Source organism: Pristiophorus japonicus, chromosome 6, assembly GCF_044704955.1.
Source record: "Pristiophorus japonicus isolate sPriJap1 chromosome 6, sPriJap1.hap1, whole genome shotgun sequence".
Lineage (NCBI taxonomy): Eukaryota > Metazoa > Chordata > Chondrichthyes > Pristiophoridae > Pristiophorus > Pristiophorus japonicus.
Window position 1 is genome coordinate 165,219,736 of NC_091982.1, and position 27,827 is coordinate 165,247,562.

Sequence of the window (27,827 nt, forward strand, 5' to 3'; positions counted from 1 at the left end):
AAGGACGCAGTTGTTTGAAACTCCTGAAGTAGTAAAGAAAACATGGAGCTGCTGAGAGTGTAATAGGGAGATAAATGCTAAGAGAAAGGAAAATATTTACAAACACAGGGACTGAATAACAGCAAAAGAGAAAGGGAAGAAAGCAACAGAGAGAAATTAGGTGCTTCATGAGCACAGCACATGAAAGGTTGAGAATAAAAGACATTGGACCGAGCACCTCAATCAAATGGTCCCTGAATCTCTTCACAGGTCTCTTAATGTGATCTGACCCTTGCAGCTCTGGAACTTGCCCTTAGATAGATTCTCAAAAGACCAGTACAGGGATTTCAAAGTGGTGACATCAGCTGAGTACAAGTAACATGCATGGAACATACATGGAACATGCACTCCATTGTCCAAATTATCTGTGTCAGAGGACTTATTGGTGATATTTTATTTGTGGAAATAATTACTTGGAATAACTTGAGTGTTCAATGAAGCATGGAAGATCAATAATTTACCACATTGTGTTTATCATTTCTTTAAATTTACTTTTCACCAGTACTTTTGTTGACCTGTTTTCTCCCTTCTGTAGGGTATGGACAATGTTGGCTTCAAAAAGATGTTTGAGAGTCTCGATCTGAATTTCATTTTGTCACATAGTTCTTTCTGCAAAGATGTAGTGAAATTGAAGAGAGGACAGAGGGCCATCATCAGCAATGGACGAGTAAGTATTTTGTTGGTTTCAGTTGAAAAGAAAGTAACTGCAAGGTCAATTCAGACAAGTTCAGATTCTTTTTGGCACCTGACGATGTGGTGTCTGTCCTTGGTGTGCAGACTATCCAACTTCTGTGCTTAATATTTGAAATAATGGATCATCAAGGTCATGCTAATGACTCAGGCTCTACCTCACTTAGCACACCATTGACCTAGATGTAGCTCTCAAATTGCCTGTTTGATATTAAGACCTAGATGAGCAAAACGTTTTCTACCTGAATGTCTGACAGATTGGAGAAATACTTTTGCTCCAGCAGCACCTCCAATCCTCCAGCCTCAATTCTGTCAATCTTCCAGGCTGCTCTCTGACTGGAGTTAGGAAGAGTGTAAGCTCGGTGTCCTGCTCAAACCTGAACTTGGCTTCTTCCCCCATGTTCATTCTGGTATCAAAACAGCTGCTTTCTGCCTCCAGTGCTATCTGTCCCCTTCTGTTGCCAAAACCCTCATTCATGTCTTCAGCACTTTAGGGTTTGAGTGCTTCAACTTTGCCCCCCCCCCCCTTCTCACAAGGTACAACTCATCAAAACCGCTGCAGTCTGTGTTCTCACCTACATTAAATCCTGCATTCTTATTATCCCCATTCGCTTAGACTTCCAGTGGTTCCCTGTCCGCCAAGTTCAGAATTCTTGTCCTTGTTTTCAGATTATGCCATGGCCTCACCCCATGGCCTACCTTAGTGATCTCCTCTTGCTTTGCGTTCCTCTACACGCCCTCCGCATCTTAACAATGCACTATTCCTCACCACTCTGCTGCACCACCGGTGAACAGTCATTCAAGCATGACACTCCTGTCCTCTGGAAATGTCTATCCAATTTTTTCTGCCTTTGCCACATCACTCCCTGCTTTCAAAATCCCCATCTTCAACCATGCTTTCTATTCACTGTCCTAACTCTCCATGTTTCTTCTTACTCCCTGAGCTCTGTGTTCACTTTCCTGCTTTTTGAACAGCGCTTCGAGATGTCTTCCTACACTTCCTAAATATAAGTTGTTGAAATATTGTGATCACTGAAAGAAAATTATGGTCACTGACCTGATGAGTCGTCCTAATGCCTAGACTTTGTGAATCCGGAAAGTTTACTTTGGAGGCTGCCAACTGCTATGCAAGACTCGGGAGCTGACAGAACCAGCATGGTACCCAATATAAAGCTTCTGTCTCTGTTCTTCCCAGGTCCTGTTCCCACTGACTGATGTAAGTGGCTGACCAGAATAATGTATTATTTTATGTTAAGTATTTTAGAGCTACAGTGGAGCTCATGTTAAAAAAAAAACTATCAGATAAACGATGAACCCACTTAAATGAATGAAATCTAGTGCACAAATCCTTTCCTTAGTCAAACAACAAAAATGGTTGGAAATGCACAGGAGGTCCATCAGAATCTATACAGAGGAAAGGCAGGTCGTCTCTTCCAGTGGAACCCTTCGTCAGCTGGAAATCTGAAATAAAAACAGAAAATACTGGAACTACTCAGCAAGCCAGGCAGCATCTGTAGAGAGAGAACAAAATTAACATTTCAGGTCGATGACCTTTCATCTTTTTTTCTTATTCTCCCTATGTTATGCAAATCATTTAACTGAATTGCATAGGCCTTTGAAGTGAATTAGGCATGATGACTCAACTATCAGTAGTCCATTTAAAATGCTGATGGTGCTTTTTAGTTGGGTCATTAGTACTGATCACCTCTGACTCCTCCCTTCTGCTCCAAGAACCAAGAATGCAGCAATGCGGTTGACTGAACAGCTGATCAGTTAGCGGTGATGTTCCAACCACGCACATTGCTTCTGTTGAGAGAAATTGCTCACTGGTTTATAGTTCTGCTTAAAGGAGTTGTATTTCAGCAGTGCAATAAATAAGCTGTTGAAGCAGAAATTTGAGCCAGTAGACTCTAAATTGATGTAAGTTCTTTAAACACAAGCAATGTATTTTGGTGGAACATCATGAATGATCGATCATCTTTTGGTTATATATAACTTGACCATTATAATCAGACCAGGTGTCTTTATGTAGATGGATTGTTGCAGTTTTAGTATATCTCAAAATATCTAACTAGAATGAGCCAATGTCCAGATGTACTACAGTTGTACCTCTCCAGTCCTGCACCCTTGGGACCTGACCGGTGCCGGACCAGAGAATTTTCTGGACCACGGGAGGTCACGCCGACCCTAGCGTTGTCAACAGTACCCTAGACTTACTGGATACTGCTGACAATGCTGCTGACAATGCCTCCACCCTATTCTGAAGCTACACCATATTTTTCCCTCTTGCATTAACCCTTACAGTAACTAAAGTAGATATTTGCTCAAGAGAAGCTAGAATTTGGCTTGCCTGCTGTTCACCATGAGTCCTCATGAGATCTGAAGGCTGCCATGCAGTTAGAGTTCTGTTGAATGGGCTGCACCCAAATTGTGAATCTGTATTTTCTGTTCAAGGGTGCTGACTGACTTTTTTATTTCCAACATTTTCTGTTTTTATGCAGTTAGAGCGTGCATGCTGTGTCTGTGTTATTTACAGCATGGAAAATACAAATGTGATGAGAGTTTGCATCAGAGATATTTTAGTAATTCTTATAATTGATCCTGCTAATTGCAATAGAAACCGACTCTTGGAAGGAATTAAGATGTACAAATCATCCAAATCAACAATATCTGTCGAATACCAAACTCCAAGCTCTGCTCAGAAAAGCGAAGAGTGTATTAATCATTGTTTTATGGAGAGAAAGGCCACAAGTGCAACAAGTAGAAACCAGAAATCACTAAATTAAAAAAACAATAATAAAGGAGCAAAGTATATTACAAAGAATTGAAAAGAAAATGAAAGTAAGGTGGAAAAAGATAAACAAGGATTAATAAAAAGAGGAAAAGAAGCAAGGATCGGTAGAAGTTGGAACAGAGAAAATGAAGGCAATTACTAATTTTATGTGGAAGAATGAATGAAAGAAAAATAAATTATCCAAGACAGGTACATGAATGAATGAGAAGAAAAGCATTGTCATTCAGGCACATTTTAAGTATTTGGTTCTCTTCATTCAAACATAAAGCAACATAAAGCTTCAGTTGAAACTTTTTAAGCTATTGACTATTAAAGGGCACTGAGATTAAAGCGGAGCATGAGGTCAAAGTACAAGATTTATAATGTCAGTGTCATATCCCCTTCTATTTACTTACCAGTACAGTTTAACTATGTCCAATACAGTTACATGTTTTTGTTCATAAAGTTCATCCCATTTACTGCACTGTTTCTGAGTGCAGATCAATATTCATACCGAGCCTGAAAGAAAATGTCGAATGCATTGGAAAGGCTAGCTTCTCTGTAGCAATAAAAATAAATATCTGGAAAATATTTTAATTTCTGCCTAACGATTAGCACTATTGATTTTGAATTTGTGTCATACGAGACACCTGCAACACATTCCGTTGAATCCAGTTTGTCATTATTAAGGTAACTTAAATTATGCGCCTCAGTACTATGGTGGAAATTGGCCGAAAGGAATCCTGTATCAACTTTTAGATGTAGTCAATTATGGTTTCTATTCCTCTCTCCAGTCCTGAAGATTGTAGTCAGCTCTTCAGGCTGGAGAGAGGAGAATAATTATAATTCCCAGGGGAGCAGAGTTCTGAATATGGTTTCTTACCACTCCTAACAGGTAGATACTTGTATCTCAAGAAGCCCATGCTCATTATCCAGTGAATGTCTGAAATAGTAACAGACATTACTATTTAACTTTTTAACCTCTGGTAGATTGTTGGCCCACTGGAAGAAAATGAAATATTCAATCAGAATGACTTCCACCTGCTGGAGAGTATTGCTTTTGAGGCAGCAGAGAAGATCAAAATCAAGATCCAAATGCTGGCCATTGAAGAAGATCTGTAAGTGATTTTAATGATTTTAAAATAACCATTTTATATTTGTATTCGTTTCGGCCAAGATCTTTTCAAAGTATTTTTATAATTTAAAATCTGTATTTTGAATTGAAGTGTCAATTTCCATCCTCAATGTTGGACTGACTGAGAGATGGCACTGTGAGGCTTGTCATCAGTGAATTACATGTTTAACTTAACGCAGCTACTTCTAAATTAATTTACATTATATCACAAATTACATTCGGATTCAGTGCGGCAAAATATCAAATAAAATGAGAGGACATAAATATGTTTATAGTTTTATTAGTTTTGGTTTGTTCCGGGGGTATGTTGGCAACAGATTAAAAGATATATATTTAAATCTGCATGGGCTGATGATCAGCAAATTATTATAAGCTATATATTGGCTTCAGTCCATGTCAATCATTGCAAGTGCCCACCAATGCAAGTTGGCTTCACTCACCTTCTCTACTAAAGTTCTGACCTCCCGGCAGCTTCAGTGCCTGACTCTACCCATTCCTGACCAGCCTGCAGTCGGCAGCACTCTCATCTGCCTTGATCCACCCAAAGTCGCAACTATAGTTGGCAACAACAGTAGAGGAGACAAAAATAACAGCTAATGCAGAAACCACAGGTGAAGGAGGACTTTGAGTGAGGCAAGCAGGGTTGTGAAAGTGTCCACTTCGGAGTGCTTGTCAACTGACTGACTCTCAGTGCTTTTCGGGGAGGGGTGCAGAGCAAAAGAAAGCGAGGAATGAAGGAGGAAGGCACAAGCGGAGACAAGCTAAAAATTGAGGAGTGAAGAAGCTGAGCAAGTAAGAAGGAGATGAGAGAGAAATGGAGGAATAGATACAGGGGAAAAGCAAGTGAAGGTGAGATGAAATGAAGTAGAGGAGAACTGGCAACAAACAAGAAAGTGAGACAGAACCAGTATCTTTGGGTAGAGGCACACGAGAGGCCAAGTTATTTTTTGGTGCAGTTTGGCTCAAAAAAGCTTAAGAACCATTCAATTAGATAGACTTTGATAATACCTAGTCTTAAGAACGAACATGTTACTTGAGCTGCGAGTGAAAGTGGCTTAAAAATACAAAACCAAAATATTTTGCTTCACTGCTTCAAGACTTTGGGGGCGAAATTGCCTCGTGCCCTGATTGGGGGCAGTAACCTATGGGGCTGGGACTTTTAGCACCCGGCGTGGAATTCCTGCCCCGACACTGAATTCCCACCCTCAGCTGTCAATTGTGCATTACACCCTTCAAAGGAAGAGCGCTCAGCTTCCTTTGGGATCAGGACCCAAGGTGGTAATGCGGCACTGAGTGCAGCACTACACGGTTGTAGCGCTAACACGCTATAACACCCCTGCCCTTCGATTAAAGGGGAGGGCCACTGCGCACTCTGCACCGGCCTTTGGTGGCCGCCACTGAGCCACCAGGGCCGTGTGAGACCGGGCCAGCAGCCCGGCACCCAAGATGAAATGCCGAGCTGTACATTGGCAGCCTGGACCACACTAGTGTTGCCATGGTCGAGCCGACCAAGGAGTTGGTCGACAAACAAAGATGGTGGCCCGGGGTGCTACAGGCCTTCCCCGTTAAACAACGCCCTTGGAGCGGATGTCCGCCAGCTTTGCGCCCGGCAAAACCAGCGTTGACATCCGCTCGCGCCAACCTCGGGGCCCAAGGGGCAATTTCTCCCGTGGGACGTTAAGAGGTCATGGTTGTGAGAGGTTGCCGTGCTCGGCGATGATGTCATTGGTGGTTATGCGGTGGCCCGAGGCACTAACCACGGTGTCATCGCCTCCGAATCTTCCCTGGCAATTTCCCGGGGGGCGGTAGTGTTCCCTTCCCCCGGGCGAAAACTGCCTTGTGCCCCATTAGCGCCCCCTGGAAGTGCTAAAGGGGCAATTTTTCTTCTTTGCTTTCTACAAAATGAGATCTGCTTATTCTTGGTGCTCCCAACAGATGCAGTGGTCACATTCTATTTGTGCTGACACCCCTCTGGCAACTATGGTCCATTTCCCATTTAAAATAATTTTCACATCCTCTTCAGCTATCCCTTCTCCATGGTGCATGTTTCCCACTGATTGGCGTATCTGCTTCTCTCCACTGCACCTAACTATTCCATGCATTAGTGTGGCACCTCTATTCCTAGATGACAGCTCTGCTCAATTCCTTGCTTTGACCATACCTATACTCAGGCCCGAACGTGTTTTCTGATCTCATTCCAGTTCTATACCCTCAGTGGTCCCAACCACATCCTCCTCCTTCAGTGGTCTTAGGTCTTACTTCCACCCCCTCCCAACACCACAGTGCTCCTGGACTAATTTTGCAAGCCCCCACCTTACCCTCAGTGCTTCCACAATCCAGTCCTCCAGTACACCTACACCCAATGCTTTAACATTTCATTCCAGCCCACTCCACTTCTGCCATACCCCAGCTGCTCACACTGGTCCCAAGCCCAAGCCCAAGGCCCCCCTATTTATTATTTATTATTTATTTAATGCTCTTCAATTCCTATGAGAAAGAGCTGGACAGTTAGATACCAGAAGCAAGAAAGGATGACAGCCATGCAGAGAAAAAATGAAAGAAGACCAGAGTCAGAGAAAATGATGCAGACTGAACCAGAAGTTACCAAAGAAACAGAGATAGCTCGAAACCATTAGTCGAACATTTGTAGCATTGTAAAAAAATAATTTATCCTCCAACTCACCAAGAGCAATGTCACACTGGTATACTTTATTAAAAAAAAGTGAGCAAGTATAATCATCTCAGTGTTCAAATGATGACAAACTATGTGTATAATTGTACTCTCCCGAGCATTGCTGTCCAATGTTTCAATAGAGTTGTAATACAGTATAATTCTGCTGCAAGCATTTTGGAATATTGCTCATTTTAAAACATTCCAAAGGCATACAAAGGTACCCATGGGTGAATGAGACACAACATACACAGTTCACAAAATACAATCAGCTGTATCTGGAGAGAAAACAGATAATTCAAATGACATGATGTCCGAGATCATTGAAGTGAAATATCAATTAACCACACTGCTGGAGGAATAGTGAGTAATTTGACAGGAGCTAGCACCAACAGATGTGATTATTTTCATCGACTGAAATCCAGGGATGAGATAGATTGCAATGCAGAAAGCAATTGATATAGAGAGGAAATACCCAACTCATGCTGTTTCTAGGTCAAGCAAAGGCAGTTGGAGGATGATTCTGGAAGGTGTGTTCCACAAAATGAATGTGGCAAAATTCTGACATCACAAGCTGTAACCCCAATAAAATTTGGGATCAGATTTTATGGAGCTGTGGTTGGTTTTGTGATTTTTTTTATTAAGCCAGTATGATAGGTGGGAGCCGAAATTGCCCCTTCCCTTCAGGCCCGTTACCGCTGGAAATTGGCTGCCACACTGCGGAGTGGAATAGCCGCCGATTTTTCGTGGAATGGCTGCCATTTTGAAAATTCCGTTCCTGTGGTATCCCGGCGGTGACCTACTCCCCCACTACCGCTCCGCTGCTGCTGATCCATCCTTAGTGCGTCATCAGAGCGCGCACCATTGATGTGCCCCCTCGAACGCGAAATTCCACGCTGAAAATCTTCCTCCCACTGCTCGGTACCACCAACAGCTTTTTCTGTTGGCGCACTGTGCTTGGAGTGCTTGCAAAATGGCGGTGCAACTGCCATTAAAGGGGAGGACCTACTGCCGCAGCTGCCATCTTATTTTTTTGGTCGTCCGACTGTTAGGCCTGGGCGACAATTATGCCCCCGGGTTCAGCCGGCTGCCAACGGGCATCCTGGCAACCCCTCTTGGGTGCCAGGGTGCTGGCCCGGCCGAAACCCTCCCTGGTGGTCTAGTGGACCTAACTTAAAGAATCACAGCGGCTCTCCCCTTTAAGTGAAGGGGCTCGACGTGAAGTGCCACCGTGATGATGTCATCAGCGCTATGCTGATGAGTGATGGCGGCGGACACTCTGCCTGCCCCCCCCCCCCCCCCCCCACTTCTGCCCCTCTAGTGTGCGAAAGTCTGCTCACCGCCGCACGTCCGCCCCCATTATAACCGATTCTGGTCCGCTTGAGAAAAAAAAAGCCAAAAAGCGGAATTTCACGCAAGAGCCACCACTTCTACCGTGACGGAGAAAACTGTTCAAACAGGATAAGTGCTCCGTGTTTTCGGGGAGGGGGGTGGGGGCGAATTTTGGCCCCATGGTTTCTTATTTAATCGTACAATCTAATCATGACTTGGAACAGATTACCTCAACCTCTCATGCCTCTGCTATGTCCTTGGCTTCACTAAAACTTTTGACTTTTTCACAGACTTTGTTCAAAGTTAACTTTTGTCCAAAATTGTCAATTTGTGTTTTGCACTGATTACATATTGTAAAATTTGATTTCTCCACCACATCGCAGTTTTAAAAAAAAATCCACAGTACTTTTACACTGGCTTTGATTAATGTTTGCCTTTTAAATACAGAGTATAAGCTTTGTCTTAACTGCGCAGAGTATTAATACAAATTGTAATTGCATATTTTAAGACAAATTGACTTTATTGAAAAACATTTAAAACACTTTGCATAAAACCCATTGATTGTTTATATAGATGGCACCTTCAAAATGATGAACTACAAGTGTTTATCCCCAATTACAGTGTGCCTTTCATTTTTCTAAATTGGGATGATTATTCTTAATTATATGTTTGCAGTGTTTAAAATGATTATGAAAGGCTCTGAGAAAATAAAATGTTTTATTGTTGTTGTAGATCGCCACTTATGGACCAGTAGAGGTTGCTGTTAAATGGCCTGTGGCCTCTGTTTGGTATTTATACCTATCAATCACTTTTTTTTCCCACAGCGCTAGTGATCTAGTAATGAAAGTAGATTCTCTACTGTCATCAAAGTCCAAAGGAGAAGCAAGGATTGACCTCCAGTTCTTTGAAGAACGATTGAGGTGAGCACCAGGCCATAAACTCTGTGTACATAGTACTCGACCTAACCCTTTGCTCACACAAAAGTCAATTGCGATTTCTTTTTAATAAAGCTATTTCAGCGATTGCATTATCTTTGTGAACTCTCGGATGTTTTCTAGTGCAATTAAATTACGGCCAAAAGAAGAACAGGTTTACTTTGAAGTGATGGCCATAACCGACCCTGTGACCAGAGATGCTCAACGGCTTTCCCCATTCCTTCTGGTGAGTGGAGCTGGTAATGTTGCACTGCAGTTTCTCTTCTCTCTCTCTATTGTGCTATGTCCTGTGCATCCATCACCGTAGCAGATTCTTCCATTACAGAAACTATTGCCATTAGAAATTTCTGTTTCATGTTCTATAGGTTAATGCTTGATTTTAAAATGCCATTTGAGAATACTCAGTGCAGCAGTACTCTGGCTTTGCAGATATAACGGACTTAGCTACTTCTGTTAGCCAGGCTGGAGTAGGAATCGTTGCAACAGGAATGAAGGGGAGCGTAGTTTGGGGCAAGGAATAGAAAGAAAGAATATGCATTTATGTAGCACCTTATCACGTCTCTCAGTGTAATGAAGTGTTTCATCTTCAATTAATTACCTCTATTTAACAGTATGCATTTTTCACAAAAACTTAATTTAGTACTGATGAGGTAATTGTGAGGCAGCAATCAATAAGACTAACAGAATACTGAACTATTTGACTGCATTGGTAAAGTCTGACCCCACCGTGCTGGTACACACCTGGACTACTGTGTTCACTTTTGTTAGCAAGACATGAGGAACATATGTAAATATTTGAAGTGATAGAGAAGAACCTCAAGGCTGATCCCTAATGTCAGATATTTAAGCTATGTGGATAGGATGCAAAGCTCAGACTCATCTGCCTTGAAAAGAGGCAAAATGGAGGCGATATTAATAAAATACTAAACGGAACCAAATATGTAAATCCTGAGCAGTGTTTTAAATTAAACTACAACTGCATTTCAAGGGGACGCAGATATAATCTGGTCAAAGCTAAGATGTCAGGGAGCACTACTTCACGCCAAGAGTGATCAATAGCTGGTCGGCTTTCTGAGCAGGGTGGTGGAGGCAAAAACCATGGAACCATTTAAGAGGACCACTGTTCTGATGAGACCATAGATCTCTACAAAAGGATGAGCGAGATGGGCTGAATGGCTTCCCACATTTGTCCTTGCCTTTCTGAATGCAAAATTTATCTCTGACAAATAATGATGGTGGGTATTAATGTCCCAAAATGTTAATTTTATTCAGAATAGCTATTTAAATATGCTTGTTCACTTCAATGATGGATCACATTAACACAGCTAGTTAAGCTGTAGAACCATAAAAGTTTGCAGCACAGAACATGGTCATTCAGCCTATTGTGTCTGTCAGCTCTTGGTTAGAGCAATTCTAAAGTAATCACACTGCCCCACACTCTCCACATAGCCCTGCATCTTCCTCTGCTTCAAATGTTTTTCCACTTATTCCATTAAAGCATGCAACATGTTTTCAATCTTCATAGGTTCTAAACCAGCTGGTCAACATGAATCTTCGAGTGTTTATGAACTGTCAACCAAAGCTTTCTGAAATGCCTCTGAAAAGGTAAGAACTCTTTCTGCATCAGGTAAAACAACCACTTTCAACTGAATGATACTCTGGAGACAGTGAAAAAACTCTGTTACAAATACAAAGTTTCTGCATTCTAAGCTGTAGAGTCAAATTGGAAAAAGTGAAGATTTTGCCTTGGGTCACACGTGGAGTTAGTGAGCTTAATGAAGAACAAGATTTCACTTTATCTCCACAGAAGTGAATAGTGTAGAGAATGGAGCTAAATGCTGTAGAAACATGAGCAATAGGGATTACTGCTGACATTATGATGAAGGGATGGTCTTTGAAGAGCTGAAGGTGATTGGGCTGAGTACGCTGCCGTGAGGAACTCTTGCAGCAATAACCTGAGACTGTGATGAATGGCCTTCATGACAACTACAACCATTTTCCTTTGTGCCAGGTATGACTTCAGCCTGGAGGTTTTCCTCATGACCCCCACTAACCTCAGTTTTGTGAGGGCTCCTTGATGCCATAGTCCGTCAAATATTGCCTTAATGTCGAGGGCAGTTACTCTCACTCTCTGGCATTCAACTCTGGATCAATACTGTAATGAAATCTGGAGCTGAGTTTCCAAACAAATAGCTATATAAAGCTTTTTAAAAAATACAATATAAAAAATGCAAACAGAATGTGCCATATGGGCTAATTACCCTTGGTATGCTTGGTTTCTGATTTGCTTCAGCGATCTTGATATTGATGAATAAACGGGTGAATTCAGTCACTGTTTCAACCACCAGCCCATGCTTTAGCTTCTGGGAATTCCTCCACCTGATGACAGACAGCGTGTGGAAAAAAAACTTCTAACCTGTCAGCAAGCTCCTGCTTTTCATCTGTCAAAACAACATTTCCCATAACATGCATATATGGATTCTCGAATAAATCAAAACTGCCATTTATAACTTGGATTAAATTGCTATAATTGTTCATGATCATGCATAAATCCATTTAAAGACAGCATGCAGATCTTTAAAATATGCAACTTTTGTCTAATGAGTGCCAAACAATTTGCATGTTTCTGTTGAACGGATTTGTAAAGAAACTGGTTTAGTATTTTCACATTGAATAAACCAGTTCTTTGTGAAAGGGTTTTGGAATTATATTAAGAGAGCAAAGGCTGTTTAGATTAGATATAATTTTTAATGTTCTCCACGAAGCAAAAAACTCTGATCTTGGAAGTGATATTAATAGATGGCAGGTCAAGTAGAGATCAGAGGGGCAATCTGTCAGTGTTGTGATAATTACTAGCATTGTGGTGAGAGGGGCTTACGAAGTTGCAGAAAAGACTTTTGGGGGCAAAATTGCCCCCTCTTTTTGGCCCCCTTTTCGCCCAGGTGAGGTGTGTGGGGGGGCTCCGTAAAAGGGGACGGCACCAGTGCCCCGGGCTGTCATATTTTTTTGTCGGCCGACTCTCTGGTTAGCACAACGATGGTCCTGGGTCGCAGTGGAGGGCATCAGAGGCGTTGCAGAGTGCGCAGCAGCCCCCCCCTCTATAATCGAAGGGGAGGGGTGTTGGAGCACGTTAGCGCTACATGGAGCATCCAAATAGCACTTCTTTTAGTGCCCCGTTTACCACCCCCAAAGGAAGTGGAGCGCGCAAGATTGCACTCCGCTTCCTTTGAGGGGTGGGAAGGGCAATTCTGTGGCAGGGTGGGACTTCTGTGCCGGGAGCTAAAAGTCCCGGCCCCAGAAGGTTACTGCCCCCAATCGGGGCGCAGGGCAATTTCGCCCCCTCGAACTCTAGACCCCAAAATTTGTGCTGAAAATGGAGTCAGCAAGAGCTTTTCCTGAAGGCGAGTAAGCAGGTGTCATATGGGAGTATTTATTGGCATTTCAATGCTGTGCATTAATGACATCAATCAATGGCTACTGAGCTTCCGTTTCAGGTTGACAAACGTGTTTCCCAAGCTGCATGATTCCCATGGTCAACTCGTAACAAGGATTTAATGAGCTTAATTAGGTTGCTCACCTAGCGTGCTGGCAAACGTGCCCAAGTCAAAGGAGCGAGGAGGCAGGATGACGCCGCATTTCCGACGCGCTCCCATTTCCTGCAACTTTTACTGCCGACCCGCCTCCAAACCCACATGCACGACAGCAGGAAAATTACGGCCTTTATTTCTCTTTCTGTACCGGATTTGACATTGAATTCACCCACTCTAATTCACACTTCCTTCTCAATCCTTGTGCTGTTAATTTCACAGCCCTTCAATCTGATTGGTTAAGGTGAGACACAGTTGCTTGCCCTGTTCACTCGGATCGCAGGTGCCTGATATCCTCTCTCTGATGTCATGCGCAAATAATGTAAAAACCTAAAAGTGCACGGGCAAGTCTATCAAATGGAAGATGCCCTATATGGCAAAAGTACAGCCCATTATATTTTAGATGCTGGAATGAGCATAGATGTCAATTGCACTCTTGCTAAGAGAGGACAATCATATAGCAGTGACATCTCAATATGTATCCCCCCAAACCTTAGTTTCAGTACACATTCTTTCAACGATAATCCTTAATTGAGAGACTGACCCTTATTTCCTACCAGATGTGAGCTCTTCTCTAATGTAGCAGGTTCCTTGCGGAATTTTCATTTGGGGCTATTGACTACACTATGGTTGGACATTTTTATCTGACTGATCAGGCACTTTATATTAAAATATTGAGAACAGATTGTAGTATTGAAAAATTCTATACAGATCAACAAAACATTTCATTCTTGTGATTTATGTAATAAAGCCTTGCTGTGGATGTACATTGTCACATCATGATATGTTGTCCTTTGCTACTGATCTAATTTGATTAGCTATTAATTTCCTGAACATAAAATTATTGACCTGAATAGTAATCTGACATTAATCAAGTAACCCTGTATTGGCTATTGATTTTCTGTTGATTACATTGTGTAGTAGAGTTTAAGATGTATATTGGATTAGAAATCAAGACTGGAGTCTAGAAATTGGATTGCACTGCATCCGTTTTACGGGGATCTAAGGGTCCGCATTAGAAATGCAATGCCCCCTGTATTTAGTACTGCTGCTGCTCGGGCTGCAACAATCGTTGGGCACTTTCCATATGCAAATAGGGGGCCTGATATCTGTTTAAGACCCCATTTACAAAAATGGATGCACCAATGTTCCCGCAGCTGTCTGGATGTCCTGTACAGGTCTCTCTCTGGCTTTTATATGGGCGAAACCACGTATACGGAAAAATTTGAATGGGCAGCGCAGCCAGTTAAAGGGGCTGCGCACCAAAAAAAAATGGAACATTGCATTGCGCGTGACCGCAGTATGCACCGTGCATGCTGCGATAAGATTCTTCAGGCTCTCTGCAGTCAAGCTAGAAGGCTCCACATATAAAGCCGTGGGCAGCTGCCTGCCACTGCTCAGCCACCTTGCAATTGCTCCTCCACCCTCCCCTGGACTCTCGAGGACCTTAATCAGCGTCAGAGCTGGCCGATCCTAGGCTACAACTCTCCTGTAATGAGGCCGGTAGACCAACTTGCTGTGGTCCTGCTTCATTAGATGGTGCAATGTGCGCTGCACCCAGGATTCTGCCCCGATTCAGGCGTGATCCAATTTCTAGGCCAAGATATTTTAGTACAAAATGTTGAGTATTGTAAAAGATTGGAATTGACAATTTTTGACTCTTTTTGAGGCTCTAAAGCTTCAATATTACCATTTATGTTACCACTTTTGTCTATTCTGTAATTCTGCTTTGAATGCAGGATTGTATCCGAGGCCATCGTTCTTGTGTTCTTCAGTTTTGCTACTTGCTATTCACGCTGCTGAGAAAATGGTTGCCAGAATGAAAAAAATCTTCTTTTGTACATGCCTTGTCATTCATTTTTGCATTAGTTTTATGTTATAAATTATCTGGTTGTATAGATATTGGAGTTAAAATGGTGCAAGAAATGGAAGTATAATTCAATGACTTCAAATGAACTCCCCTCCATTTTGCAGCATTTACCGGTATGTTCTGGAACCTGAGGTTACTTTCACAGCAGACAGCAGCTTTGCTCCTGGACCAGTGGCCAAATTCTTGGACATGCCTCAATCTCCTCTCTTCACTCTTATCATCAACACCCCTGAAAGTTGGATGGTGGAGTCTGTCCGCACCTCGTATGATCTCGACAATATTTACCTGGAGGAGGTGTGCCTTGTTAAATCTTTTTAAGTTCAAGGTAGTGTGACCAACATACAGATGTGGAGTCATGGCAAAGTGAGCAAGCCATTTGGTGTTGGTGCAGTAGCATTCTGTTCAAAACAATAGGGAGGTGCATAGTTATATTTGTATCCTTTTGTTTAAAACAAAATATTTCTATTCAGCGATGCAATAAAGTTATGCTGATCCTTTATAAATCATTGGTTAGACCTCAGCTGAAGACTTGTGTCCATTTCTGGGCACCACACTTTAGGAGGGATGTCAAGGCCTTGGAAAGGGTGCAGAAGAGATTTACCTGAATTATACTAGGGACGAGGGACTTCAATTATGTTGAGAGAGGAGAGCAACTGGGATTGTTCTCCTTAGAGCAGAGAAGGTTAAGGGGAGATTTAATAGAAATTTAGAAAATTATGAGGGGTTTTAATAGAGTAAATTTTTAAAAAACTTTCTACTGTCGGGTGTGTCGGTAACCAGAGGACACAGATTTAAGATAATTGGCAAAAGAACCAGACAGGAGATGAGGAGCTTTTCTTTTATGCAGTGAGTTATAATGATCAGGAATGCACTGCCTGAAAGGGTGGTGGAAGCAGATTCAATAGTAACTTTCAAAAGGGAATTGGATACATACTTGAAATGGAAAAATTGCTGGGCTATAGGGAAAGAGCAGGAAAATTGGACTAATCAGATAACCCATTCAAAGAGCCGGTGCAGGCACTATGAGCCAAATGGCCTCCTTCTGTGCTGTAAGATTCTGTGATTCACAGTTTTTAAACAACTGTTACAATAACCAAACACGAAGGCTTTATAATAGTTCCTGAAGAAATGCGAAAAGCATGCAAATTTCTCACCCTGATTCTCCATTTTCAGATTGATGGTGGAGTAGCGGCAGAATATGAATTGGAGTACCTTTTGTTAGAGGGACATTGCTACGACGTTTCAACAGGGCAGCCCCCCAGAGGTCTCCAGTTTACCCTGGGGACCAATGCAAACACAGTTATTGTAGACACAATTGTAATGGCAAACCTGGTAGGTGGCCTTGTCTTTACAAACACAAATATGAATCCTGACCAAAGCTTTTGAAATGCTCTGTCCATCTGTCCACGAATCTGATCTGCTGTGAATGTCCATCGCTTTTTCTTCCTCTTACATTAAATGCCGTTTCTTTTTCTTCTTCAGTTAAATCTATTTTTTCCTTTCCAATTGATCCTGTTCATTATTCTCATACATAAAGCTCCTCCCCACTCCCCCCTCCGAAAAAAATGCATCGAAACAATTTTTCTGAGGTGCAGATGCTCTTTCACTCCCTTCCAAGGCTTCACAATGAGTGAGAAGCTGTTGATAACGTTACTTTAAATGAGAATACCGAGCTGAGTGGATTATCATATGATCCTAGAAATGAAATGCCAGTACACAAACCTGCAATTTAATTCACTCCTGGTCCATCACATTTGCATTCTGCTTTGCAACCCTTCGCTCCTGGACCTGCCTGTGCTCCAATTTTGCTTCCATTTAGCAGATTCGTTCAACTATTCTACCTCTATTCCTTCCCTTATAGGCTGAACTACAGTGCACTTTTAGGCCCCAGTTGAACCCCACATCCTTCCAGCACAGGTCCACTCCCTTCCTGTTTCAGTCTTATGTGATGCAACTGGCATAAAAAAGGCCAGATTCATAATCATTTTGTTCTTCTGTTGAAACCCTCCATCATTCAATATTGTTGTTAGTCGTCCTCTGCTCAAAAAAACTTCTTAATCCCTCAACTCCAACTTTCCCGTTGATTTCCAAAATACCGATTTTGTTGCAATTACACTCTCAACTGTTCTACCTGTTATTTAAAGTGCAGTGCCAGTTTTAGAGAAGTTAATTGGCTGGAATTGAATTTACTTTTTAGCTAAAAGATTGCAGTTAAATTTGGTGCTATAATGTGTCATGAAAGCCAAAGTGACTGCAGCAAAACTGAATATCCATGTTGCTTTTCTTAACAGGGCTACTTCCAGTTAAAAGCTAACCCTGGTGCTTGGGTACTCAGACTAAGGAAAGGAAGATCAGAAGATATTTATAAGATTTACAGGTATATAGCCGTGGCAGTATTGACTGTTAGTTCACAGTATTAATTGGATGAATACTCTGGAAAGCCTACTTAATTAACATCAGCTATTCTATAAGATAGAAGCTTTTGGTTTCTTGGTGTTTTCTAAAATTATAATGTTAACTTTAACAGCCTGGCTGAAGAAAGTGTTCAATATCAGCCCTCTCTGGCACTTGCTTCATCTTACAAGCAAAATAGACATGCATATTTTTGCATGCAGTGAACTAATTTTAATAATACACTCCATGCAATTTTTAAGGACATGATTTAAAATGACAGTGTTGCACAGTACAGTCAGATCATGGGCAGATTGATGCCACTGTGCTTGCTCAAAACTGTAATCTGCCATCTGTTCTAAAACACAGTGTAGTCATATTTTTGAATGTTTTTATGATGGAGCCCGGCTCAAATTTTTATGTATTAATGCTTTATGTACATACCTACATAAGTCACTGCCGCTCAAAGGAATTTTGTGTGCCATGCTTTGAAAGGTTTGAAATAGATACAAGTCTTTTTCTTATCTGTGCAGTTGATACTGTCTTGGTGTAGTCTGTCATTTTGTATTCTTTCCAATGTTACCCCTTCCCCATCTCATTTTATCTCTCTTGACTGTATTCACTCCTTGCTGAGCTATGGTTCCATGGGCAATTATGCTGTTTTAGTACCCAAGTAGTCATTATTCATGCCCAAGTCTTGACTGTGTTAGCAGGCTATTCAACAGATGAGCAAAATCATGTCATTCCCCAGTGCACTTTGAGAAAAGGGTACCAGATCATAGTTGGAAGAAAGGACTAACACTTTTTTATTCTTGCCCCATCCCCTCCCACCGGGCTAGTGCTAATCAAATGTTCCCTGTAAGCTGCGCTTTGTTCTGCGCGGCCTGTTGTTTTAATGTGTGATCTCGTTAAATTTCTGTGGCTGTCCGGTATTTACAGTGTGAGAGCCGGTGACTGGCCTGCATAAGACCTTGCAGATTACCACACAGCTTAGACAGAACACTAGTGCTAACACCAATGCAACAGCCACCAGCCACCCGTTAGCTTTATACTGACCAGGGAATGCAACCTTTCTTGTGTGGCTCAGATACTCACTGAATCCTGCTGTTGGCTCAGATACTCACTGAATAAGTTTGCTGAGCCAGCTGTTGCCATTCAGCCTGCTGTTTACGACTTAGTTTACCCACTATAAAGTTGCACTGAAACGGGAAGGCCTTGTGATGATAGGTATGTGAGATGTTTGCTGATTTTAGAATCCTGTGTTATTGCATTACTATGGATCATATATTTTATGATGACCTTTTGTACAATAGCAAAAATTCTAAATGTTAACAATTTTTTAATGTTTAGTGATCTTTCCTCCTCTAAAATGTTCACTTTTCTTCTTTATCATTCAGCCACGATGGAGCAGACTCTCCACCTGGTACTGATGAAGTTATTGTTGTTCTTAATAGCTTCAAAAGCAAAATTATTAAAGTGAAGGTATGTTTATTGGAAACATTTAAATGTGGGTTAAATGAGTGGAATGGTGGTTTACTGAAGACTACCACGTGAAGTTTGTTGTCTTGGTTTACAATGTAGTTTTACAAGTTTGAACCACACATGTTGCGTAGTTTGGAAACAAAAGTTCAAACCGGAATATATTTACATGAGTAAGAAAATAAAAAAAACAGAAATGCATAGCAGGTCTGTTTGTATTTGGAAAGGAAAAGGGTGGATTAACAATTCAGACTTACAACTTCCAATTCCGTTGAAGAGTTTATGTTAAGTAAACTCCTTTATGGGGTTCAACAGGAGGGTATGTTTGTGTAAAGGTATGTGACCTGTCTATATTAATCCACTTCTGTGGAGGTGACGTGGTTGGTTGAAATACAGGAAAAAGAACATAGAATCCTCTGAAGATGGAAAAGAAATGACTGATAATTGATCTCTGAACAGTTTAATCCCATTCATGAGCAGTATTGTTGAAGACCAGGCCCTCAGATCTACCACCAAGCTCAGGATCTACAGGGCTGTCGTAATACCCGCCCTCCTGTATGGATCAGAGGCATGGACAATGTACAGAAGACATCTCAAGTCGCTGGAGATATATCACCAACGATATCTCTGCAAGATCTTGCAAATCCCCTGGGAGGACAGGCGCACCGACATCAGTGTCCTCGTCCAGGCTAACATCCCCAGCATTGAAGCACTGACCACACTCGATCAGCTTCGCTGGGTAGGCCACATAGTTCGCATGCCAGACACGAGACTCCCTAAGCAAATGCTCTATGTGGAGCTCCTTCACGGCAAACGAGCCAAAGGTGGGCAGCGGAAACATTACAAGGACACCCTCAAACCCTCCCTGATAAAGTGCGACATCACCACTGACACCTGGGAGTCCTTGGCCGAAGACCGCCCGAGATGGAAAAAGTGCATCCAGGAGGGCATTGAGCTCTTCGAATCTCAACGGCGAGAGCATGAAGAGGTCAAGCATAGGCAGCGGAAGGAGCGTGCGGCAAACTTGTCCCACCCACCCCTTCCCTCGACAAATGTCTGTCCCACCTGTGACACAGGGTCTGTGGCTCTCGTATTGGACTGTTCAGCCACCAAAGAACTCACTTCAGGAGTAGAAGCAAGTCTTCCTCGATTCCGAGGGACTGCTTATGAAGGTGAGGGGATCCACTATCCTACATTAACTCCAGTGAAGTTGATGAGCACACTGCTCAGCGGAAGAATCTTGTATCAAGGATTATTTAAAGCTGATAGTGATTTCGAAATACGAGTCGGCATTTCTCCAAGGGTGGGAATTTAGAATTCCCAGAACTTGAATCTATAGTCACACTGACATTTGAGGCTTGACTGAAGATCACATGTCATGTGAGCAAACTCACTTTTGGGAAAAAATGATCATTTGTGTATAAATTATGAACTGATGAAAAGAAGAACATAAGAAATAGAAGCAGGAGTAGGCCACCTGGCCCCACGAGCCTGCTCCGCCATTTAATAAGATCATAGCTGATCTGATCATGAACTCAGCTCCATTTCCCTGCTTCCCATAACCTTTTATTCCCTTATCGCTCAAAAATCTGTCTATCTCCGCCTAAATATATTCAATGACCCAGCCTCCACAGCTCTCTGGGGCAGAGAATTCCACAGATTTACAACCCTCTGAGAGAAGAAACTCCTCCTCATCTCAGTTTTAAATGGGTGGCACCTTATTCTTAGACTGTTCCCTAGTTTTAGTTTCCCCTATGTGGAAATATACTCTTGCATCCACCTTGTCGAGCTCCCTCATTATCTTATATGTTTCGATAAAATGACCTCTCATTCTTCTGAACTCCAATGTGTATAGGCCCAACCTACTCAACCTATCTTCATAAGTCAACCCCCTCATCTCTGGAATCAACCTAGTGAACCTTCTCTGAGCCTCCAATGTAAGTATATCCTTTCTTAAATACAGAGACCAAAACTACACGCAGTATTCCAGGTGTGGCTTCACCAATACCCTGTACAGTTGTAGCAGGACTTCTCTGCTTTTATACTCTATCCCCCTGGCATTAAAGGCCAACATTCCATTTGTCGTCCTGATTACTTGCTGTACCTGCATACTAACTTTTTGTGTTTCATACACAAGGACCCCTAGGTCCCTCTGTACTGCAGCACTTTGCAATTTTTCTCCATTTAAATTATAATTTGCTTTTTTATTTTTTCTGCCAAAGTGGATAACCTCACATTTTCCCACATTATATTCCATCTGCCAAATTTTTGCCCATTCACTTAGCCTGTCTATATCCCTTTGCAGATTTTATGTGTCCTCCTCACAATTTGCTTTCCCACCCATCTTTGTATCATCAGCAAACTTGGCTACATTATACTTGGTCCCTTCATCCAAGTCATTAATATAGATTGTAAATAGTTGTGGCCCCAGCACCGATTCCTGCGGCATCCCACTAGTCACTGTTTGCCAACCAGAAAATGACCCATTTATCCTGACTCTCTGTTTTCTGTTAGTTAGCCAATCCTCTATCCATGCTATTATATTTCCCCCAACCCCATGAACTTTTATTCTGTGCAGTAACCTTTTATGTGGCACCTTATCAAATGCCTCAGATTTGTCAAACGTGATTTCCCTTTCATAAAACCTGACTCTGCTTGATTGAATTATGCTTTTTCAAATGTCCCGCTACTGCTTCCTTAATAATGGACTCCAGCATTTTCCCAACGACAGTTGTTGGGCTAACTCGTCTATAGTTTCCTGCTTTCTGTCTGCTTCCTTTTTTAAATAAGGGCATTACATTTGCCACGGATGGCTATCCCATCTCTTACAGTCTTTCCTTCTCATTGGGATCTATGAAATATCTCCTTAAATGTCTGCCACTGCTCATCAACCGTCCCATACTTTAATCTATTTTCCCAGTCCACTTTAGTCAATTCTGCCCTCATACCTTTGTAGTCTCCTTTATTTAAGCTGGTTTGAGAACCAAATTTCTCACCCTCCAACTGAATTTGAAACTCACTGTATATTAGCCCAATATATCTTGGTTTTCTCAGCTCCCACTTCCCATTTACATATAGCTCATAAAATTATTTTAACTTGAAAGCCACACTGAGGGGGCGTGATTGGACAGGTGACTGACTGCCAATTTCTGAGTTATGTCAAGAGATGAACGATTGGAGTGATTTATTCACCAGCCGTTCTACCCCTTCATTTCTCCTGTGCCGTCTCACTCCTCCCAAAAGAGAAGTTCTTCTTGAGCTTGGGAAGTTGTTACATGGCGAATCATGGGCTTAAATGAACATGGTGGTACAGAGTATTACCTCAATGCACTTTACTATTGGATGCCCTTCCAACATTTGTAGTGTGTCAGTTAGTTTGAAAATTGAAAAATTCAGAATTCATTATGAAGCCAAAATAATGATCATTTAACATGCTCTTTTAAACACAGCCCATGATCACTTGGTATTTGTTGCAATATCGAGTTGCACAGCCTGCTGTTTCTTAGCAATAAATTACATTCTTTGATTCTTTAAGGTCATTAGCCGTTTAAGGTACAGAAATCATAATTTCTCCAAAATGTATTAAAATGAGGTCTACAGAATTAAGTGTATTTCTCCGGTTCTGCAGGTCCAAAAAAAACCTGACAAAATGAACGAAGAACTCCTCAGTGATGGAAATGCTGAAAATGAAGGCTTCTGGGAATCTATTAAAAGGTAAATTAACCCTTTTGGATGCGTAGAGATATTATAAATGGGACAATAATGAATACTGTATAAAGGGTTTAAAGATATGTACAAAAGTTGCTAACTGGAAAAGTCCAAATCGATGCAATTCTATCTATATTTCTGTCATCACTTGCCCCCTCATTTACACATGCACTGTTTCCATTTCTTTCCACACACACACACATATAGAGCACAGGTGAGAACGAGTAAATCATTTATAGATACTAAGGGGGAGAAATTGCATAGCGCCCCGTTTGGGGAGATAACTTTTGCGTGAGTGCAAAAGTATCGCCGGGTGCTACCCAATTCCAACAGATGCAAACTTCCGGTTTAGCGCTCCAGGAGGAAAGTGGAATATTGTGTGCAGTTTTGGTCTCCTTACCTAAACAAGGATATACTTGCCATAGAGGGAGTGCAGCGAAGATTCACCAGACTGATTCCTGGGATGGCAGGACTGTTGTATGAGGAGAGATTGGGTTGAATCGGCCTGTATTCACTAGAGTTTAGAAGAATGAGAGGGGATCTCATTGAAACGTATAAAATTCTGACTGGGTTGGATAGACTGGATGCGGGGAGGATGTTTCCCCTAGCTGGGAAGTCTAGAACACGGAGTCACAGTCTCAGGATATGGGATAGGAAATGTAGGACTGAGATGAGGAGAAATGTTTTCATTCAGAGGGTGGTGAACCTGTGGAATTCTCTACCACAAAAGGCTGTGGAGACCAAGTCACTGAATATATTTAAGAGGGAGATAGATAGATTTCTAGAAACAAAAGGCATCAAAGGGTATGGGGAAAAAGCAGGAATATGGTGTTGAGATAGAGGATCAGCCATGATCATATTGAAAGGTGGTGCAGACTCGAAGGACCGAATGGCCTACTACTGCTCCTATTTTCTATGTTTCTAAATCAAGTGGTAGCACTTCCCTTGGAGCGCTAAACCACGCAGGAGGGGCGGTAGCAGTGCAGCATTGCACAATGTCCCGTGCAGCGCTGCCGGTATAGGAGACTCCTTCCTTCTCTTAAAGGGAAGGGCCATTGCTGCAGGCTCTGCATTAAATATTCTTCCATGGTGGCCGACAGCAGCCCTGATCTGCGACAATCAGCCCACAAGCACTTTAACAGAATGCAGGACTGATCAATCGCGGATGAAGAAAAGGAAAAAAAAAATGCTCGAGTTTTCATTTACCTTAGCAGCAATTCCTTGAAATATCGCTCCCAAGTGGCTGGCCTTCCTTACAACGCCTCCTGCAGTTGCCGGTGTTGATGCTCGGTGAGACTGTAGAGGGCGGAACCGAAGTTCAGATGCGGGCCACTGCGCAGCCGGTTGTCGTCACGATCTCTGAGGTGCAGGAGGTTGTGGTTGCTAGTGTGTTACCGCCAGAGCAAACCTCCACGGCAAGCTTGCAGGCATTGGTACTCTCGCCGTATCCGGTTGCAGAGCTGGTAGCACCCCGATATTGTCCCCTGGAGGCACTAATGGGAGGTGCAAAGGAGGCCAATTTCTAGCCCAAAATAAATTTGCTATGGCACATCGGTAATATTGAAATTAATTTTTCATAACAAGCTGCAAATTTGTCTTGCAGCCTGCTTTCAGTTTGACAGGTTAGGGTGTTTCATTACTCGTGCTGGTCTGTATGGACTGTAGAGATTATAAAGAGATGGAAGAATGTATGAGTTGGAGGTACATGTAAATTAAAGAGCAGCTTCTTAACACTGGTAACTCATGAAATTAATCACTAACTGTTGCAGCAAATTCTGAATTCTTTGTAGCATTGATTGATTCCTGGTTCAGCATGAAGTAGTGAATGCAGGTTTAGGATGGGGATGATTTTAATCTATTCTAGAAAATGACTTGGATGAGGGGAGTTGTGAGATTGAATGGCTTTCCCTTTGTAAGCTTTTATTTTGATGAATTTTTGTGCTTCTAAAATTGAGGGATATTACTACAGGGAAATGGAGTAAGTTTCTATTTCAGGCGTTACAACATCAAGCTCACTAAGAGTAGCGGGTAACACCGTTAAATGCAATGTAAAGTTCCCCCTACTTGATTCTAATCTCAGAAGAGTTATACCATTTGTATCTATAACATTTTTCATATCAGCCATTCTATGGCCTTTTTCCATTTCATGACCCAGTATCAGCATCGAACATTCCCAGGTATGTCATAGCACAGCCGGGTGATGAGTAAAACCCCTTTTACTCTTTTCCCTAAGAATGTACTTCAGTCCCCAGAGTTCCCCCTACTGTAGTAGTGTGGCATTTTCCCCATTTCACACACCATACATTCTGTACCCTCTGAGTACTGAATTTGGGATAGTTTTGCACTGTAGGTTCAAATATTTCTAATAAGACCCTTGGCACCAGCAAACAGAAGGAATTTTTATTCCATGGATTTGAGCCCGGATCCCAGAGATGAAGAGCCAGTACAGATACAACGTCCAAAATCCAGAATCCTCGGAACCGAATCTATGCCAGTTTTGGTTTTTTTCCAGATTTCAGACAAGAAAACAATAGTCTGAAATCCATAATCCTCAACTGAATCCGTGCCGGGATTTGAACCGCAAGATCTGAAATCTGGCAAAATCCAAAATCTGGCATGGATTCGGTTGAGGATTATGGATTTCAGACTTGATTTTTCTTGTCTGAAATCCAGAATCCCTGACTGTATCCGTGCCGGATTTTTGGTTTTGCCTAAATGTTTGTTTTTTGGACAATAATTCCAGATTCCTAACGACTCGCGCTATGTGCAAAATGTCCGGTTTTCGGACAATTCCGGTTTTCAGAGTTCCGAATTCGGGACATTGCACCTGTATCTCTTAACGCACTATGCCAATGCACCAACCCCAGTCTTTATCTGTTCTCTTCAAAAGTGAGCATGATCTATTTTTGTCTCTTCACAGAGGATTCACTGGAGGACCAAAACCTGAAGAACTGAGATTGGATAAGGAAGATGTCATTAATATCTTTTCAGTTGCATCGGGTCATCTTTACGAGAGGTTCTTGAGGTGAGTTGAATATAGTTTCCCATTTCCACAGATTTACAACCCTCCGAGAGAAGACATTTCTCCTCATCTCTTTTAAATGGGTGGCCCCTTATTCTAAGATCATGCTCTCTAGTTCTAGTCTCCCTCATCAGTGGAAACATCCCCTCTACATCCACCTTGTCAACCCCCCTCATAATCTTACACGTTTCGATAAGATCACCTCTCATTCTTCTGAATTCCAATGAGTAGAGGCCCAACCTATTCAACCTTTCCTCATAAATTAACCCCCTCATCCCTGGAATCAACCTTGTGAACCTTCTCTGAACTGCCGCCAAAGCAAGTATATCCTTTCGTAAATATGGAAACCAAAACTGTATGCAGTATTCCAGGTGTGGCTTCACCAATATTGTAGCTGTAGCAAGACCTCCCTGCTTTTATATTCCATCCCCTTTGCAATAAAGGCCAAGATAATACCATTGGCCTTCCTGATCACTTGCATACTATCCTTTTGTGTTTCATGCACAAGTACCCCCAGGTCCCGCTGTACTGTGGCACTTTGCAATCTTTCTCCATTTAAATAATAACTTGCTCTTTGATTTTTTTTCTGCCAAAGTGCACGACCTCACAATTTCCAACATTATACTCCATCTGCCAAATTTTTGCCCACTCACTTAGCCTGTCTATGTCCTTTTGCAGATTTTTTGTGTCCTCCTCACACATTGCTTTTCCTCCCATCTTTGTATCGTCAGCAAACTTGGCTATGTTACACTCAGTCCCTTCTTCCAAGTCGTTAATATGGAGTGTAAATAATGGGGTCCCAGCACTGGTCTCCTCATCTCAGTTCTAAATGGCCGACCTCTTATTTTGAGACTATAACCCCGAGTTCTAGACTCCTCAGCCAGAGGAAACATCCTCCTTACATCTACTCTGTGAAGCCCTGTAAGAATTTTGTATGTTTCAATGAGATCACCACTCATTCATCTAAACTCTAGAGAATATAGGCCTCGTCTACTCAATCTCTCCTCATAGGACAATCCCCCCATCCCAGGAATCAGTCTGGTGAACCTTTATTGCACTCCCTCAATGGCAAGTCTATCCTTCCTTCGGTAAGGAGACCAAAACTACACAATACTCCAGGTGCAGTCTCACCACGGCCCTATATAATTGCAGTAAGACGTCTTTACTCTTATACTCAAATCCTCTTGTAATAAAGGCCAACATACCATTTTCTTTCTTAATTGCTGTACCTGCATGTTAACTTTCAGTGATTTGTGTACAAGGACACTCAGGTCCCTCTGAACACCAACACTTCCCAATCTCTCACCATTTAAAACATACTCTGCTTTTCTATTTTTCCTACCAAAGAGGATAAATTCACATTTCTCCACATTATATTCCATTTGCCATCTTCTTGCCCACTCACTTAGCCTGTCTATATCCCCTTGAAGTCTCTCTGCATTCTCCTCACAACCTACATAGAAACATAGAAAATAGGCGCAAGAGTAGGCCATTCGGCCCTTCGAGCCTGCACCACCATTCAATAAGATCATGGCTGTTCATTCCTTCAGTACCCCTTTCCTGCTTTCTCTCCATACCCCTTGATCCCTTTAGACATAAGGGCCATATCTAACTCCCTCTTGAATATATCCAATGAACTGGCATCAGCAACTCTCTGCGGAAGGGAATTCCACAGGTTAACAACTCTCTCAGTGAAGAAGTTTCTCCTCATCTCAGTCCTAAACGGCCTGCCCCTTATCCTAAGACAGTGTCCCCTGGTTCTTGACTTCCCCAACATCAGGAACATTCTTCCTGTATCTAGCCTGTCCAGTCCAGTCAGAATCTTATATGTTTCTATGAGATCCCCTCTCATCCTTCTAAACTCCAGTGTATAAAGGCCCAGTTGATCCAGTCTCTCCTCATATGTCAATCCAGTCATCCCTGGCATCAGTCTGGTGAACCTCCACTGCACTCCCTCAATAGCAAGAACGTCCTTCCTCAGATTAGGAGCCCAAAATTGAACACAATATTCCAGGTGGGGCCTCACCAAGGCCCTGTACAACTGCAGCAAGACTTCCCTGCTCCTATACTCAAATCCCCTAGCTATGAAGGCCAACATACTATTTGTCTTCTTCACTGCCTGCTGTACCTGCATGCCAACTTTCAGTGGCTGATGAACCATGACACCCAGGTCTCGTTGCACCTCCCCTTTTCCT

At 42.2% G+C, this 27,827-nt stretch overlaps 1 protein-coding gene across 2 annotated transcripts in view; it reads left to right on the plus strand.

Annotated features, from left to right (window-relative positions):
* uggt1 (UDP-glucose glycoprotein glucosyltransferase 1) overlaps positions 1-27,827 on the plus strand; it is a 188,177-nt gene that overhangs the window by 110,706 nt on the left and 49,644 nt on the right. For both annotated transcript variants that reach the window (XM_070883358.1, XM_070883359.1), the window contains 11 exons: positions 575-706; positions 4,493-4,620; positions 9,465-9,560; positions 9,699-9,801; positions 11,101-11,180; positions 15,137-15,326; positions 16,206-16,364; positions 17,324-17,409; positions 18,821-18,905; positions 22,531-22,616; positions 25,531-25,635. In XM_070883358.1, coding sequence (XP_070739459.1) covers positions 575-706; positions 4,493-4,620; positions 9,465-9,560; positions 9,699-9,801; positions 11,101-11,180; positions 15,137-15,326; positions 16,206-16,364; positions 17,324-17,409; positions 18,821-18,905; positions 22,531-22,616; positions 25,531-25,635 — 1,250 coding nt within the window. The remainder of the gene's footprint in view (positions 1-574; positions 707-4,492; positions 4,621-9,464; positions 9,561-9,698; positions 9,802-11,100; positions 11,181-15,136; positions 15,327-16,205; positions 16,365-17,323; positions 17,410-18,820; positions 18,906-22,530; positions 22,617-25,530; positions 25,636-27,827) is intronic.